General features: G+C 33.4%; 1 protein-coding gene across 1 annotated transcript; it reads right to left on the reverse strand.

Moving 5' to 3' along the window:
• Positions 1-8,437: 8,437 nt before the first annotated feature.
• On the reverse strand, positions 8,438-15,388 carry LOC108358914 (phospholipase A1 2). The gene is made up of 3 exons (XM_017610442.1): positions 14,428-15,388; positions 12,139-12,409; positions 8,438-9,438 (listed from the first exon to the last, which is right to left on the reverse strand). The coding sequence occupies exons 1-3, from the start codon at positions 14,531-14,533 to the stop codon at positions 8,475-8,477; spliced, it is 1,341 nt and encodes a 446-aa protein (XP_017465931.1). The 5' UTR covers positions 14,534-15,388; the 3' UTR covers positions 8,438-8,474.
• Positions 15,389-16,060: the final 672 nt, after the last annotated feature.

Here is a 16,060-nt window from a genome sequence, read left to right on the forward strand (position 1 = left end):
GAAAACTTATTCCTAGCATGTTTTAATGGATGATAAAAAAATTAAAAAGTAAAATTTCATCCATCCTAACGCATAAAAATGTGTAAATAAATTAAATTTTAATAGAAATATATATGTATTTTATTAGAGTTGCTACTTGTTTTAAAATTAAAATGATTTAATGAAATTGTGGTTTAACAGTCTTGCAACATTTTTATCAAACAAGTTCAAACATGTATTCATAGAGTTTCCACATGTCGCAAAATATAAAAGATTTAAGTTAAATTAAAAATTCCTCACAATATTGTTCATAAATAAAACAGATATTAAATGTAATTTCATCCAAATACATATAGCAGGGTTACCACCTATCTGCAATAAGTAGAAAAGTAAAAAAATCTTACAAGTCTTAACCACGGATGTTGCTCTAAGAAGCCAATATATATTTTTTTAAATATAACCTAAGAAATAACGAAAATTCTCAATTATTGTTATTAAATTGCAAATGGTTTCAGAAAGTCCAGAAAAGTGTTCATAGGTTAATAATCCTAGAATTCTTACAAATCCAAATACTGGTTGAAAAAATAATTAAAAGATTACGAAAAATCGCAAAAAATTTGAAAATGCGGAGAGATTATATTTAACTTTTTTGTAGGATGGCAAATAATAATAGAGTTACCATCTGCCTAAATTAAGTAGAAGAGTTAAAATAAAACTTACAAATCGTATTTAACCCTGGTTGAAACCACAAGCAATCAACAAATTTTGAAAATTTTCGCAAAATCTTAAAATTTTTAAAGTTATTGTTAGTAAATTCTTAATAGTACCAAACAAATTCAGAAACGTGTAAATTGTAAATAAGTATAAAAAACTTGCAAATCCAAATTTTGGATATGTTTCTTTTAAGAGATAAAAAAAAATTTTAAGTTCCGAAAAAACTCCTAATAAAATAAGAATTCTGAAAATACCGAAAATTTTTAATTTGCGTTGAAAACTTACTGAAATTATGGAAAAACTCTGTAAAGTGTCAATAGTTTTCGAAAGTTTTAAACAGTTCACAAAACCATTTAAGCAGCTCTCTAGTACATAAATACTCAAATACCTAACATTAAATATACATATCTACTAAATAGTATCTTTGTGGGTGTTGAATGCTCAGTGAGTCGGGATAGTGCTTGTATATATGTAGATTAATGTTTATGTAAGTATGTATGTAAAAGTATTTGCGCCTCCTGTGTCGAAAATTTTGCATAATTGAAAAATTTATGCACTAATACCGCGTCGCTGTTTGAGTTTGCGGCATCACAGAGTATGCGCATATTTGTGGGCCTTCATGCGACCGAGCTGTGTGTGCTATATTACTACATACCCTGTGGGAAAAATCTCTAGTTCTGAACTGGGGCGCTTCTAGTACATTTAGACCCAGTACTGGTACGCGATAAATCTCTTTTGCATGCAAGCAACTGGCGAATTTAACATGGCGATGTCCTACGAAGTGTCAATTGCCCCCCGCTGCATCCCTTTTTCGATAGTTCCGGACTAGTCCTAAATTCTATAGTTCCGAACCAGTTCTAAAATCGACAGACGAAAGAAAAAGGTATTATGATTTTTCAATCTTTTCGGTTCTGCCGTGTGCGATTTTACATTATTTTCAAAGAAACATTTTTTCAAATTTTAAATTAAATTTGTTTGAATGATTGTAAGAAATGTACGTTTACATACCTTTGGGTGTAGCTGACTTTGCAGAGGTGCTCCCTGTTATTGGTTAGATTCCATACGACCCCAAGATGTTAATATGTTAACACAAAGCTTTGTTTTGTATTACCAAACTATGAAATAGCATCTGCGAAGCACAGAATAGAAGCGTATTTGAACGAAAAAGCCGCCGAACACATATCTATGTAAAGTAAACAAGCCCCCCGCTGCATCCCTTATTCGATAGTTCCGAACTAGTTCTAAATTCGACAAATAAGATCTAGTTCGTTCTGCATCCCTTTTTCTACAGTTCCGAACCATTTCTAAATTCGTCACTCTAGATATAGATTTCTAGTGAAAAAAACTGAAAAAATTAGTTTCTTAAAAGTACCACTTTTCGCCGATTTTGGACTGGTGGGGATCTAGTTCCTATCGGCTTGTTCCTTTTTGGCGATGAAGACCTAGTACGGAACTAGAAATTTGATTCACCAGTCCGCGGTTTCCCTGCAGGGTATCTATAAATACAAACACATACATAAATATATGCATATTTACCTGCGCAACTACTGCCATAAAACATGTTTCTCTGTGGTTATCAGAGTTAAGTGCGCTTATAAATTTTTTAATAGATTTGCTTTTGCTTAGGCAGCGAAACACTTAAAAGTAAGGACGTGGAGTGAAAATTGTGCGACAAGTGGCAATAAAGGGCGTGCGCGATAGGTCAGTTATGTTCTGCATATAATTAATGGTATGACATGTGACAGAAAGCTTTTAATATTTAATGAGTTGTCTCTTACCTGCATTCAAAACATAAGTGAAGCTTTGATTGTTTTTGCTCAACTTTGACGAAGTTATATGAATGGAGTGGGGGATTTTGAGTTTCAAATAAATTGGCTTGAAATACTACTTGTATTAAATTAATTTTCTCGTAAAGTGTTTACGAGAATGAGGTGTATGAGTAAGCATTTGTAATAGCTAAATAATGAATTTGTTAATTATTAATGAGTATAGGAAATCAAAAGATTTGCATTTATACCATATACAGTTAACCGTGGGAGGGTGAGGGTTCGGTTAGGTTTGGTTTTCTCCGCATTTTCGCCGCGTAATCGATTTTCATCATTATTAATGCATTACGCTGCCTCCACTCTCTCTTAATTTTGTAAAGATGCCGCATGCTTCTTTCCAGTCTTTCAAACAAACTCACAATTGTTGTATCAATTCGCAGTTTTTGTGCTGCACCAGCATACTTGAGTGGCCATAAAGGAGCGGCGTACATTTTATTTCATTTGCGATTTCAATTCGATTTAATTTATCCTTCACAACATGAATGCTCTTCTTTTGGAAAGGTAGCAAATCTCGAGTAAAATACTTTAAAAGACTTTAGTGCAAATATGTTTATAAGTTGTACAGATATACCCAGATTATAATATTTTACTACGCTAATTAATTAAATTTAATTTGAAGTTTTAAACAGGTGGCAACACTTTTCTCAAATCTCTTTCGTTTGACATCCATATTGTAATACTTTAATTAACTTATTAATTAAATTTAATTTTTTTTTAACAGGTGGCATCACTCTCCTCCTCGATCTTTTGACAACCACGCAGAAATATTTCTCTTCGCTTTATGATAAAATTAGATTTGAATTTTAAAACAGGTGGCAACCCTCTTTAAAAATATTTTCGAAATAAAGTTTTCCCAAACCTTCCACGTTGTAATATTTATTTTAAACTTATTAAATATATTGAAATTTATTTTTAAACTGGTGATAACATCTTCAAAAAAAAATTTTTCAAATAAAGCTTTTTCTCACCTTTTTTGTTTGATACACATGCCCCATTATTTCATATTAATGTTATAGGATTTGATTTTTTAAACAGGTGGCAGCCCGCTTCGAGAATATTTTCCAAATAAAGCTTTCTTCCACCTCGTTTGCTTGATTTTAAAAATTCGAAATAACGAATCCATATTGGATCTACCATTCGTTACAGAAAAGTTAAAATCGAGCAGGAAACGGACCAGCGTCGCATCCAGTAGTACATAGTTCACATCAATGACCGCCTTACTACCTTTTACTGTCCATAAAATGCTTTTAAATGGAAAGGACATACTTAATTGTTGCAGCAGTACTTCGCATTAGGATGCTTCTCACTTTTATGTGATTAAGTATTTAGTATGTTGCTTTAAAGAATTTTAATGAATTGAATGCGTTTGTATGTATGTATGCACATATGCATGTGGAATATGTGGAAACAAATGTACACATAATATAGGTACTTACATACATATGTACGTCACATAGCTTTTGAATTCCCATACATTCTCTCTCCTCGTTAATTAAATAATTAACATGCTTTTGGTAGAAATATTCTTGCAATCCATTCGAAAATTCGTTTACCATTTCAGTTTGAAATTTTCAGCTGGAATTTGATCGTTTGATTTTCTGCTTACAAAGAGTACGTGCTTAAGTGCATATTACAGTAAAGTGCCAAAGAGGAAACTGATTAATACTCGTGCAGATGTTTATGTTCAATTTCGGACAGCATAGAATGTTATTCACCCAGTGGATATTTTTTGTAATTTAAAAACTGGACTTAATTTTTCGATAAACGGTGAAGACAATTATTTTATTCAAAATATGAGTGTGAGTGCACATACATAAGTTCTTGACAATTTAAAAATTGGACCCAAATTTTTTTCATTTTTGGCAACCTAAAAACTGTACAAAATTTTTGGAATAAAAAAATTTAACATAAATTTTGGTAATGTAAAAAATGAATAAAAATTCTTGGTTTATTTTAAAACTGGACTTGGGTTTTTGGGCATTTAAAAATTAGATATGAATTCTTGGCTATTAAAAAATTGGACATAGGTTTGTGGTTATTTGAAAACAGGGCACAAATTTTTGGTAATTTAAAAATAGGACATAAATGCTTGCTAACAAAAAAAATTCGACATAATTTATGCTCATTTAAAAATTTAACATAATTTTTGGTAATCTAAAAATTAGATAAATATTCTTTGTAAATTTAAAAACTGTACATAAATTTAGAAAAGTACATGTTTGATTATGTCAAAAGTGACCGTAATTTTTAGTGGTACTTTTAAAAGTGAACACAAATTCTTGGCAGTTCAAAAATTGGAGATAATAAAATACTTGGCAATTTAAAAATCGGAGATATGTACAACTTGAAAAGTGCACATAATTTTATGGTAATTTAAAAAGAGGACATAAATTCTTGGTAATTAAGAAATTGGACATAATTTTTGTGTACTTAAAATGAAAATTAAATTAAAATTACACGTAGATTCCTCCTATGCTATACGCGCACAGTCAAATAAAATTGGCCCGCCCTAAAGTACATATATCTCAAATCGGTTCATTAGATAAATCAGCGCTGGACACAAATAAGTTATTTTAAGTCAATCACACATGTACATACATATATGTTTTTGATCCACATTCATAAGCTTTAGTCATTCTCTTAGTTAAAGTACCGTTTTAGTGAAATTATTTTCGCTTTTCACGTTTTCAAAAAAATTTCATGCAAAAGACTTTAATTAAAATATGCTTTAAATTGTTGGTGTTTGGTATTGTTCTTAATTATACATACATACATATGTAATGCCACAATTTTCATATGCCAGCGAGCAACGAATGCGTCTTAAATGACGGAAATGAGGAATTAATTTTACACATGAATGATGGCAGTGTTATTTTACATATTTATTGATAGGCACAGACCTTGTAGGAAAATTTAATCCATCATAAATAGTTCATATCCTATTAATTTAAGAGACGTTCAGGAACTGAGTACTTCGTTTTGTTTAGATTGGATTAATATTTATAGCAGGGAGCAAGTAGAGGAGGCAGCAGTTGCTGCGACCAGGGATGATCTTTTGCAACATATTACTATGTGGGTACAGGCCTTTGATCCACATGGCTTTAAGAAATCCTCTTGACATAGCGAAGTCTGGTCGTAGTAAGGGCTTCAGAGTGCTACAATGTGTGCTCTCGGTTTTCTGTCCCTAGTGAAAAAATCTGTCAGGATAAACAACTCCTACAAGTAGAAAGCCATGAGGCTGCACAAATATTTGGTGTCACCCCATAAACTATTGAAACTAGGATGGGATGTTTTGCCATACTCGCAAGATTTTTCACTATAGGAATTAAATTTTTTGCGCTCTCTTTAAAACACCTTGCGTGGAATAATTTTACATTACTATTTAGTATTTAACAAGTTTTGCATATTAAAGTTCAACATATTTACAAATCAATATTATTCTTGGGCGGTCAGAGTCCCTTCTAAATATGGCCTTGTATATATGTATGTATATATGAGGCCGTGAGAGCAGAAGTGGCCTTCTTTTATGTTGTGTGAAAATTCCACAGTTGTATCGTTTAGAAGAACATGTGTCGAGGTTTAGATTTGGATTGGATTAGTTATGCCACTCTTGCCGCAAATAAGCGATATGTACTTACATCATTTATATTTGCTCATTCTTTCAGAATGTAAGATGAGTTATTCGTACACATCATCCATTGCAGCCAGATCACATCACAACTAATAAGTGAAATCATATAACGCATGAAGTCATTCTAGTTAAGTGAATGGAACCTTTTTTGAATGCCAACCGTTAAAAATGCTTTCAGTCAATTTAGTTGCCTCTTATTTGACACCTGTCTTTTACAAATAAAAGCAGCTGGTATTCAAGACACTACTAGGTCGTTAGGTTACATAACATAAATGTGGGCTCATTACGTCCAGTAGTGCATATCACACAAAGATGGTGAAAAAACTAAAGATTGTCAATTGATCACACTAAGCTAGTGATCTCTAAGGACGCTGTTGAATACAATACAAAAGTACCATTGGGTTGAGCATTTAGGCGTGAAGACAATTAAACTGGCTAGAACGATGATGACTGTCACAGTATTCTATGGTTCGGGATACTGTTGTGGGTTAACCGAACGGCATGCAAGGGAAGATCATAAATAACTGTGTAGACTCTGGAACCTCTATAGGCATTGGATTGAATGTACAGGGCAGAGATAAACTAGAACTCACACTGAGAATTTCTCGGGACAATGTTCCCTCCGCTTTTATCTCAGTGAAAAGCAAAATGAAACAAACATCTGTCGCATTTGTAAGCATATTTTTTATGTATAGAGTGCCACTTAGGCTTTCTGCGCATCTATCAGTCTCTCAAGAGCCTTCGAGACTTACAAAGTTAGACATCTAATAACCTTTGGCAAGAAAGCAACCAGCGGCGTCTTCCATGACTTAGGAACTTAATTTAGCCTGATACTGCTCTCTAATATGCCTCTTAGTGAAGAACTGGCCATCTGACGCGCCGCCTTCTGTAACATCGCATGAAAGATGCAGTCTAGACTTTTAGGTTCCTAGACAAATAGGGAGAACTTAAAGATTCTCAACTAACTCTTTGATAAAAGCCCAATGATTTTTGGCAAATCCGAGATGGAGGGTGCGCTAATGACCCTCCCACTCCATCAGTAATGCGGCGGGCTCAAAAACAAAGAGTAAAATAAAGAATGCCATTCCACGTTGGTCCCACGTAGTTACGATTGAAAATTGATGTTATTAGTTGAAGTCGATGCAGCTCCTAGAGAGAATGATGTGGATTCACAGCTGCGCCTATGACAGCGTTCTGTTCTCTGCGCTTCTCTTCCTTACTAACCTGCTCTACTCTTTTGATGGAGCATTAAAAGCAGTCGTCATGTAGCATTATCTCCGTGCTTTTCTATGCCACAAATGTCAAGTCCTCAGTTTTCCCTCACCAAGATTGCTGATCTCACCTGGCTTTCACTGCTGGCATAGTCTATGTCAAAGTTTCCTCACCTAAATATACCATTTCTCTACTCTGTCTAGACAACAAATTCCCAATAAGAATCCGAATGAGAAGGCTCAGGATCGACGAATATCTCGAATAGATTAAGAAAATCTCTAGCAGGCTAATCAAAATCGACTGTCTTGTTTTTTAAAAATTCCCCGTGAAATATTGCCAAAAATGAACGGCATTGTGTACCTACTTCGAACTTGTACTTTGTTATATATATACTAGAATTAATTTGGCTATAAAAGTGCATACAAAAAAAAAAAAGAAAATAAGTTTTGACAAAATTTAAAAATTTTATTCAGAATTTTCAGTAGGGGTATTCACGATCCGGTGCATAATGTCTACCATGGTGCATAGATAGCATAAATAGCATGATTGCATAATTTTGTTGTTCTTTCATGTGTTCAAACAACAATAAAATTAGCCAATCATACAATTAAGGCTATGTCTAGAAGCGCCTCTAACCTAACTTTACCTACTCACCTTGAGGCCAGTTCAGTCCTGCGAAATTTAAAGGCACTCTTAGGTTACTAGAAGGCCTTACATGGATTTATAGTAGCCCCTAATCCACTCATCATTCCTTTGCGAAGACGCTGTATAGACACTGAAGCCAGTGCAATCAAAATCCGCTTCCTCTCTGTCTGGCCCCGTAAACTATATCGAATTGTATGGGTCCTTGATTTATGAAGTGGTAAACATCATTTGATGATTTATAAATAAATGCTAATCTTCTATATGTGAACTCATTCCACATATATTGACAGAAGTAGGGAAAAGTGAAAATACTAACGGTTCTTCTACCTAAGCCTTTAGTTTAGTCGAAAACAATTAAGTTAGAATCAATCTAGTATTTTATGCATTGAATAAGTTATTTGAATTATTTTTATTAGTTAGTAAAAAAAAATAAATAATTTGCATCAACGACTCAAAAAAAAAGAACATCAAAACTCATTTAATGGCGACTTCATTTCGACACTTCCATCTGCCGCATCATCTATCATCGGTGTGACCAACCTAAACGGCTGTACATTGCGACCTAACGCATATGGCGGTCGATCTGCAGTCTTTACATAGAATGTGCCCCGCTTCGGTGTCGAAGGTTCACCACCCATGCGAAACTCTGCACCCGATTCCGAAATTATCCAAACATCCTCCGATTCGCGACGACAAAGTGTGCCCCAAAAACCCAATTTGCTGGTAATCGATTCGGCGAAATAGTGATAGGCACGCCTATGGGAACAGCCATAGATGTAGCATTTCTTCTGATCGCGTCCATAATTGGGATAGAAAGTCGCATGACCGACTGGCTCTTCGAAGCCCAAACTACTGCTTGTCTGTATGGATTCAACATACTCAGCATCGGTGGGATCGATGCGATACTCATCGGTTAGATCGCGAAATTTCGGCCCAGCTGGATCGAGCGCATAAATGGTGTTAAAGCGAAATGGTTGCACTTGCTTGCCAGCGCTTCCGGCAATTTGCGCGCCCAACGAGTGGCCGATCAAGTAGACATCGTGATAGTGCAGGCCCGTGTTCAGGTGCAGGAAGTGCACGAAATCGGCGAGTAGACGACCAAGATCCTCTACCATTTCGACAACGCCAAAATAATTGACATTCGACGATATCAAACTCCAATCGCAGACGATGACATTGAAGTCGCTTGGTGTGTTGGTGGCATTGGTGTTGAGGTCACTTGGATAGCTGCTGTCGATAGTGTTTTCAAAGTCATTGCTAAGTGATGGACTGTTGGTGACGATGCCGCTATCTGACGCATCAGTGAAGCGGCTTGTATCGGGGTCGTTGGCAGCTGGTTGTGGCACGCGTTTGACTAGACTGAGATAAGCGTTTTTGACGGCACGATTCAAGGCGCCCTTACTCTGACTCATCCAACCGTGAATGATTATTCTGCAAAGAAATGACGAGAGAGAGAGAGAGAGAGAGAGAGGGTGAGAGCAAATATGGCATTATTTGGAAAAGTAAAAATATCTGCGCGCAGTTTGGTAAACGGGAAACTCTTCAAGCAAATTCAATGGAACGGCTAAAAGAAGTGAATGCGTCACTGAGTCATGAAGTTGTAGCTGCAGCTGAGCATACAATGAGTACTTAAATTCATGTTTTTATATTTATTTAACTACACAGGCACGCACATTTGTATGTATAACAGTAGTGTTGATGCATATTGTGACCTCAAAAACGTCGATAAATAATCGCGAAATTTACCTAGACCGCATTTGGCGCGTTTCTTTGAATATATGTATTTTTTTCTTTCTTCTTCACGGAAATTACACATTTTTATTTACACTTACTCGCCAATTGCTGCTTATGAATTAGCGCTTTTTCCTATTTTTTCAAACTACCGCATAAGATTAAATCAATTATTCAAACAAGCCTACGAAATTGTTATTTTGCTAATAAAAATAATTTCCATTAATTTTTTTTTGCCAAAAATTACTAATACTTATGTATATAATATATCCATTACGAAATTTCACATTAATTGCACTCATTTATTTTTAATTTCCCCTGTCAAATAAGCGAATATTAAATTTTAAGTGTTTTTATTTTATGTAGTACACATGTATGTATGTAGGTACATTAGGGTTGCCCTTTAACTATAAAAGAAAAAAATAATATGGGGGTCTTTATTAGAGCAACAGAAGGCAAATCAAAAAGTTTTAGAATTTTTGTCTGTCGATGCTTTGCTAAAGGTCTAACTTAAATATAGGAAAAAACAATTAGAGAGCTGCCACCTGTTTGAAAATTGCAGTTTAAGTTAATTGATATGATAAAGTAAATATTGCAATATGGCTGTCAAAAGAAAAAGGTTTTAGAAAGCTTGCGGCCAAAAATATTTTGGGGCAAGGTTGCCACTTGTTTGAAAATTTAATTTGATTTTATCGATAAGATAAATTAGGTATTGCAATATGGGTATATGACTAAAGAGATTAAAGAAAGTTTACTGGCAAACATATTTTTGAGGAGGGTTGCCACCTGTTTGAAAATTTTTATTAAATTGATATAATGAAATATTATAATACGGCTATCAAACTAAAGCGGTTTAAGAAATTTTATTGCCGAAAATATTTTTGTAGCGGGTTGCCAACTACTTAAAAAATTTCATTCAGTTAAAGTGATAAGATAGATATGGAATATAGAAAATTGACACAACTTTGAAAAAAATGCACGATATGTAAAATCAATTTATAAGATTATAAATTATGCTTCCAGGATTAAATTCCTTACATACACACATACATAGCAACTATTTCATAAAATTCATACTTATTCATAAAAAAAGTATATTCCATAAACCGAAAATTTGTTTGAAAATCGCCCTCCGTAAAGCTCTTCAAATCTATTTTATTTTCTATATACTTTTAAGGCACAGTGAAGCACGCCGGGCATTTGCTTGTTTTAAAATAATTTTCAATGGGCAGAACCCTGCTTCAAAAAAATTTAAATCTGATAAGCTGCGATATTTTTTAAAACTACTCATATCAATTCATAGTAATTACCAAGTGCATTTATTATTGTTATTTGCTTAAGTTTTTTTTTGGAGTAAGTGCAGCATTTTCAAAAATTTTTCTAAGTTCTGTTACACTGGCTAACAAATAGCTACCATGAAAAAATACCAAGAAACTCTTGTTAGAGTTAGTATGAACTTCCTCAGCTCAAAGCGCATTTTTTTTTTAATTTCCTTTAGACAGTTTTTTGGGATAATGGTATTTTTGAGTGTGTTCAGGACATGACTAAACTGACACACCCGATTAATTCCAGTCAGTACTTCGTTGGAAAGACAGTTAAAATGCGTATCAAACTTATTTTGATTAGCCCAAAATTTGTAGTTTTGATTAAAAAAAAAAATCTTTCAAACCCTGGTAGTGGTCCCTAAAATTATATTAAAATTTTGAAATTTTCGTGGATAACTCTAAAGCAACGTAGAACAAAATTAAAGGCTACCTCATGCGAACTTTAAATGTTCATATTTTTAAGGATCACCCTAATGTACATAATATGTACAACATTCGTGCAATGCACTTTGCGGCTTAAAGTTTCTAATTCTATTATTTAGTAGCAATGCATCAATGTATTATTAATTGTTTAAATATACAAAACGTAAGTAAGTATACAAAAACATGTCAATTATTCATGGCTGTTTTTGTGTGTTTGCGTTTCATCTAATGACACCGCATCCGTGGTGACACTTTCGTTAATTATAAAACAGCTATTAATTAGTTGCACTTAGCTGAATTTGATTCTGATTGTAAGCATTAAGGTGGCCCTTATTTTTATTACAACAGAAAAGTTTTGAAGACTTTCTAAAGACTTCTAAAGCCTTTGCTAAAAGTATTGCGCACATACACATTTATATATACATACATCTGTAAAAGCACCTTAGTAATGCTCAACATTTTCCAGGATCAAATTAAAAATATTGACTGCAAGGAACAACAACTTTCAATTTTTTTAATTTTCCATTCTGTTCAGCTTTGACTGGATTTACTCCTAGAACTTCCTCTTTGGCAAAGGGTTTGTGACCACTTTTTTTTTGTAATTTATATTTACATACATACATAAATATGTATACGTAGATTATGTACATACCTCGTTGGATGCTCCGGATTGAACTCCGACATGTCCAAAGTATTATGATCATCTGTAATAATTTCACGTCCACACTCGGCAAAATCACGTTTATATAGAAAGAATTGCATTTTGACGCGCATCGTACTGGTAAATGGTATCAAATGTTTGAAGAAATGTTTCAGGAAAGTCGAATCAAAGTGGCGAGCAAAGAAGCTGCTTGGCCGGCGTAGCGTATGACCGCACACATCACGCAATGTGGTGGCAAGTGGCGCGCTGCTAGCGGAAGGAACTGCAAATAGATGGCAAATTTAGTGAAAACAGAAAAAAACGAGAACAGATGAAATTGCACATATTTTGGTATATTACACGATTGGTACAATATGGATTTTGTAAGTTATTTTTTGAATATCTCAAAAATTAATATATGTAGTTAAAAAAATGGATCTGGTCTCGTTTAAAATATAATATTTGCGATTATATAATAAATATATTAAGAAAAAAATCTTAAAATTAAAAATTTACAGAATTTCGAAATTTAAAAAAAACCTAAAGCAAAAACTTGTAAAAATGTATGGAAATTTTTTTTTATACACTGATCTTTAAAGATCCTGAAGCTTTCAAGAAGGTGTTGTTTTAAAGATATGAATTTTTTAACTTTGAAATTTTTTTTTGCAAACTCTTAACAGGGCAATTCTGGCTAAGATAGTAAAACGTCTTTCGTAAGACAAATGAAAGACAGATGGCAGGACAGATCGAAAGACTTTTGATATTATAGCACAGAAGTCTTATAAAAAGCTCTCTAATTCACTACACGCGGTGAAAAACTATTTTGAGAGAAAGCACTTGTATATCATTTAGCTTGCGTCGCTCCGACAGTCGCAATGGCCGAGTGAGCAAACATAGACGTATCATTCGACAGATCCGAGTTCGAGTCCTCGAGCAGCGGATTTTTTATTAAATACAATTTTTTTAATTTTTAATTTAATTTTCTTTTAAGTTTTAGATGTTAATTCTTAAAAACGAAGAATATTTTTTCAATTTCATTTATTTTTTGGCAACTTATTTTATTCTTATTTAATTTTTGTTTTTTTAGATTTTATTGTTAAATAAAGAAAATTATTTTTTGATTCCGTTTAATTTTTTGAAACTTATTTTATTTATTTCTTCCTTTTTAATTAATTTGTTTTTCTTTTTCAAATTTTCCTGATTTGTATTTTACTGTGTTAAAAAGAGAAATATATTTGTTTTACTTCATTTAATTTTTAGGATCTTATTTAATTTATTTAAATTTGTATCTTTTCGTATTTTTTTAAATTAATTAGTTTTTTTTTAATTTTTAGATTTTTTACAGAGATAAATATTTGTTTAACTTTATTTAATTTTTAAGTACTTAAGAGAAGAAATCTCTTCTGATATACTTTTTTCTAACTTTATTTTTAGATTTTATTGTTTTAAAAACATTTCTTAATTTTTTTTAAATAATTTTTATTAATTTTTGCTTTATTTTTTTATTTCATTTTCTTTCATTTATTACTTTTTATTGTTTTAAAAAGAAACAAATATATATATTTTTAAATCAATTAAGTTTTCAAAAAACTTATTGCTAAAAAGCGAACAGCGTAACGTTGAGACCTCCGCATTAGCAGATCTTTCAATTAGTCTTTTGAAAGACAGTAAAGAAATTTCAAGATAGTTGCCAGAATTGACCTGTAAATAAAATTATTTTAAACATTTTTTATTTAATTTAAATTAATTTTTAGTTTACAGTTTGAAAAACATTTTTTTTTTTCAAAGTTAAAAAATAAAGTCAGAAATTTAATTAGTTTTCGCTTTTAGGATTTTTTAAAATTTCCAAATGCTGTAATTTTTCACTTTTTGATTTTTTTTAATATTCATATTTTTTTGTATAACACAAATATTACATTTAAAACGAGACTAGAACCATTCTTGTCTATAATGGCTTTTGAGACATTAAAAAAAAATAACTTACAAAATTTGGGAAGTTTCTAAATTTTGTACTTTTGAATTTTTTTATTTCTTTGTTTACATTTGAAATTTTTTTATTTCTTTTTCCATTGGCTACACTTTGCTATACGATTAAAGAAAAGTTCTTACCAAAATTTATTCGGATCAAATGGATGGAAAATTCTAACCAGTGTATATGAGTTGTAAATATTTTTCAAAAGACACTGACTTCCCCCTCTGTTCTCGCTCTTGAAAGGTTTAAGATTCTATAAAAGTATTTTCACTTCCATCTGAATAAAAAAAAAAATAAATAAATATCTTTTCCCTCCATTTATCACTTACCATTTGTAGCAAGTATCACTAAAACAACAACAGCAGCCAGCACTGCTAAGCGCAGCACGACACGACTAGCGTATAAATTATTAAATTTAACCGTTGCCCTGCTCATCTAAGCTCGTAGACGAACCAGTAATAAAAAGAATAACACAATTGAAGATTTAACCTCAGTACTTCCACTTCAATATTCACTCTTTCATAATATTTGAACGTACTCGCGAATCAGCACATCCCGGCCATACGAAGACACTGCGAGGAAACAAACGCGTAAAAATGTCAACAAACTTAATATGTAGCTATGACACGACAATAACAACTCTGTCAGCTACTTATGTCGGTAGTATTCGTATTAAAGTTGACAGCTTTTTAATCGTGAGTCTGTTGAATGGCGTTTTGTGTTGTTGAACTGAGGCTGTGATCGCGTGTGCACCGCTCTCAACTAACTGGTATTCAATTTAGTTCGACGACCAGCTCTTGCGGTAAATGCAATATATTTAGCATAATATTATGTATATATTTAATATACATATAAATACATAAATATTTATTTACATTTACTTTTGTCGAAATAAGCTTAAGCTCTGCCATCAACCAGTTTGCGCGATCGCCACATCGCAACTGAACTTCGAAAATTTGCTTGCTTGGTGAGTAAGTTGGCTCTTGGTTGTCTTTGGTGGTCTCGATCTGCTTGATCTTACTCAAGTAAATGGTCAGCTGTTGGCTGGCTAAATTGTTTATTGCTGGACGCTGTTGCAATGCTACTGACTGTTTGTTTTGGTTTTTTTTTTTTCTTGCTGCCGGAAGTATTTCGATTCAACGTCATCAGCGTTGATGCAGCTGTGATCGATGCAAAAAATGACGAACTTTTCGCTCATTTGAATATCTTTTTGGAGAGAAAGAGAAATGCCTCTCTCTCAATACTCTTGTGCATGTATTTTTATAGAATGTTTTCGCTTTGTCAAATTTGGACTAAATAATTTGTCAAAAATTTCTTTGCCCTTTTTTGCAAAGATTGTTAATATTTGCGTATAATACACTATTAAAATAATACATACATACATACATGTAAATAGGCAAACCATCGATCGCGATGGCAGGCACCTTGACGCGGTGCGAGGGCTTTGTCGAATCACTAATTAGACCTTCTCAACGGATAGTGGTACAACTGTGTGAGTACATGTACTCACCAATTGAACCCTATCGCCTTTATTAGGGCTGCCTTTTTAACGATGACCAGGAGTTGTTAGGTCGGAGCATCCCAAATGCCATTCGGTGCCTCTCGGGAAGTAGGAGGACGATGGGAAGAGTACCCTCTGAAAGGCCCACCCCTTGACAGTAAGGATAAAATGCAATCTCTCTCTCTCTCTCTCTCTCTCTTTCTGTCAATGGAGAGCCTACTTCTGAATTAGTTAGAGGGCGAACTACCATCGATACGTTCTGGAGCAACCAAGGTTGTGACAGATGTGGAGATTCTAGATGGTCCAGGCATCGGACATGCCTTCACGCTCGATCCGACTGCCTGCATGTCAATCTCCTCATGCAAATGTGGTTGTTGAAGGATCCTCTCCATCACTCCTCTGCCTCATTAGCTGCGGAAGCAATGATGGTGAGATACATTCCGACAAAAGGAAAAGGGCTT

The sequence above is a fragment of the Rhagoletis zephyria genome, unplaced genomic scaffold (assembly GCF_001687245.7).
Source record: "Rhagoletis zephyria isolate East Lansing unplaced genomic scaffold, Rhagoletis_zephyria_1.1 Rzeph_scaffold_00313, whole genome shotgun sequence".
In the NCBI taxonomy this organism is placed as follows: domain Eukaryota; kingdom Metazoa; phylum Arthropoda; class Insecta; order Diptera; family Tephritidae; genus Rhagoletis; species Rhagoletis zephyria.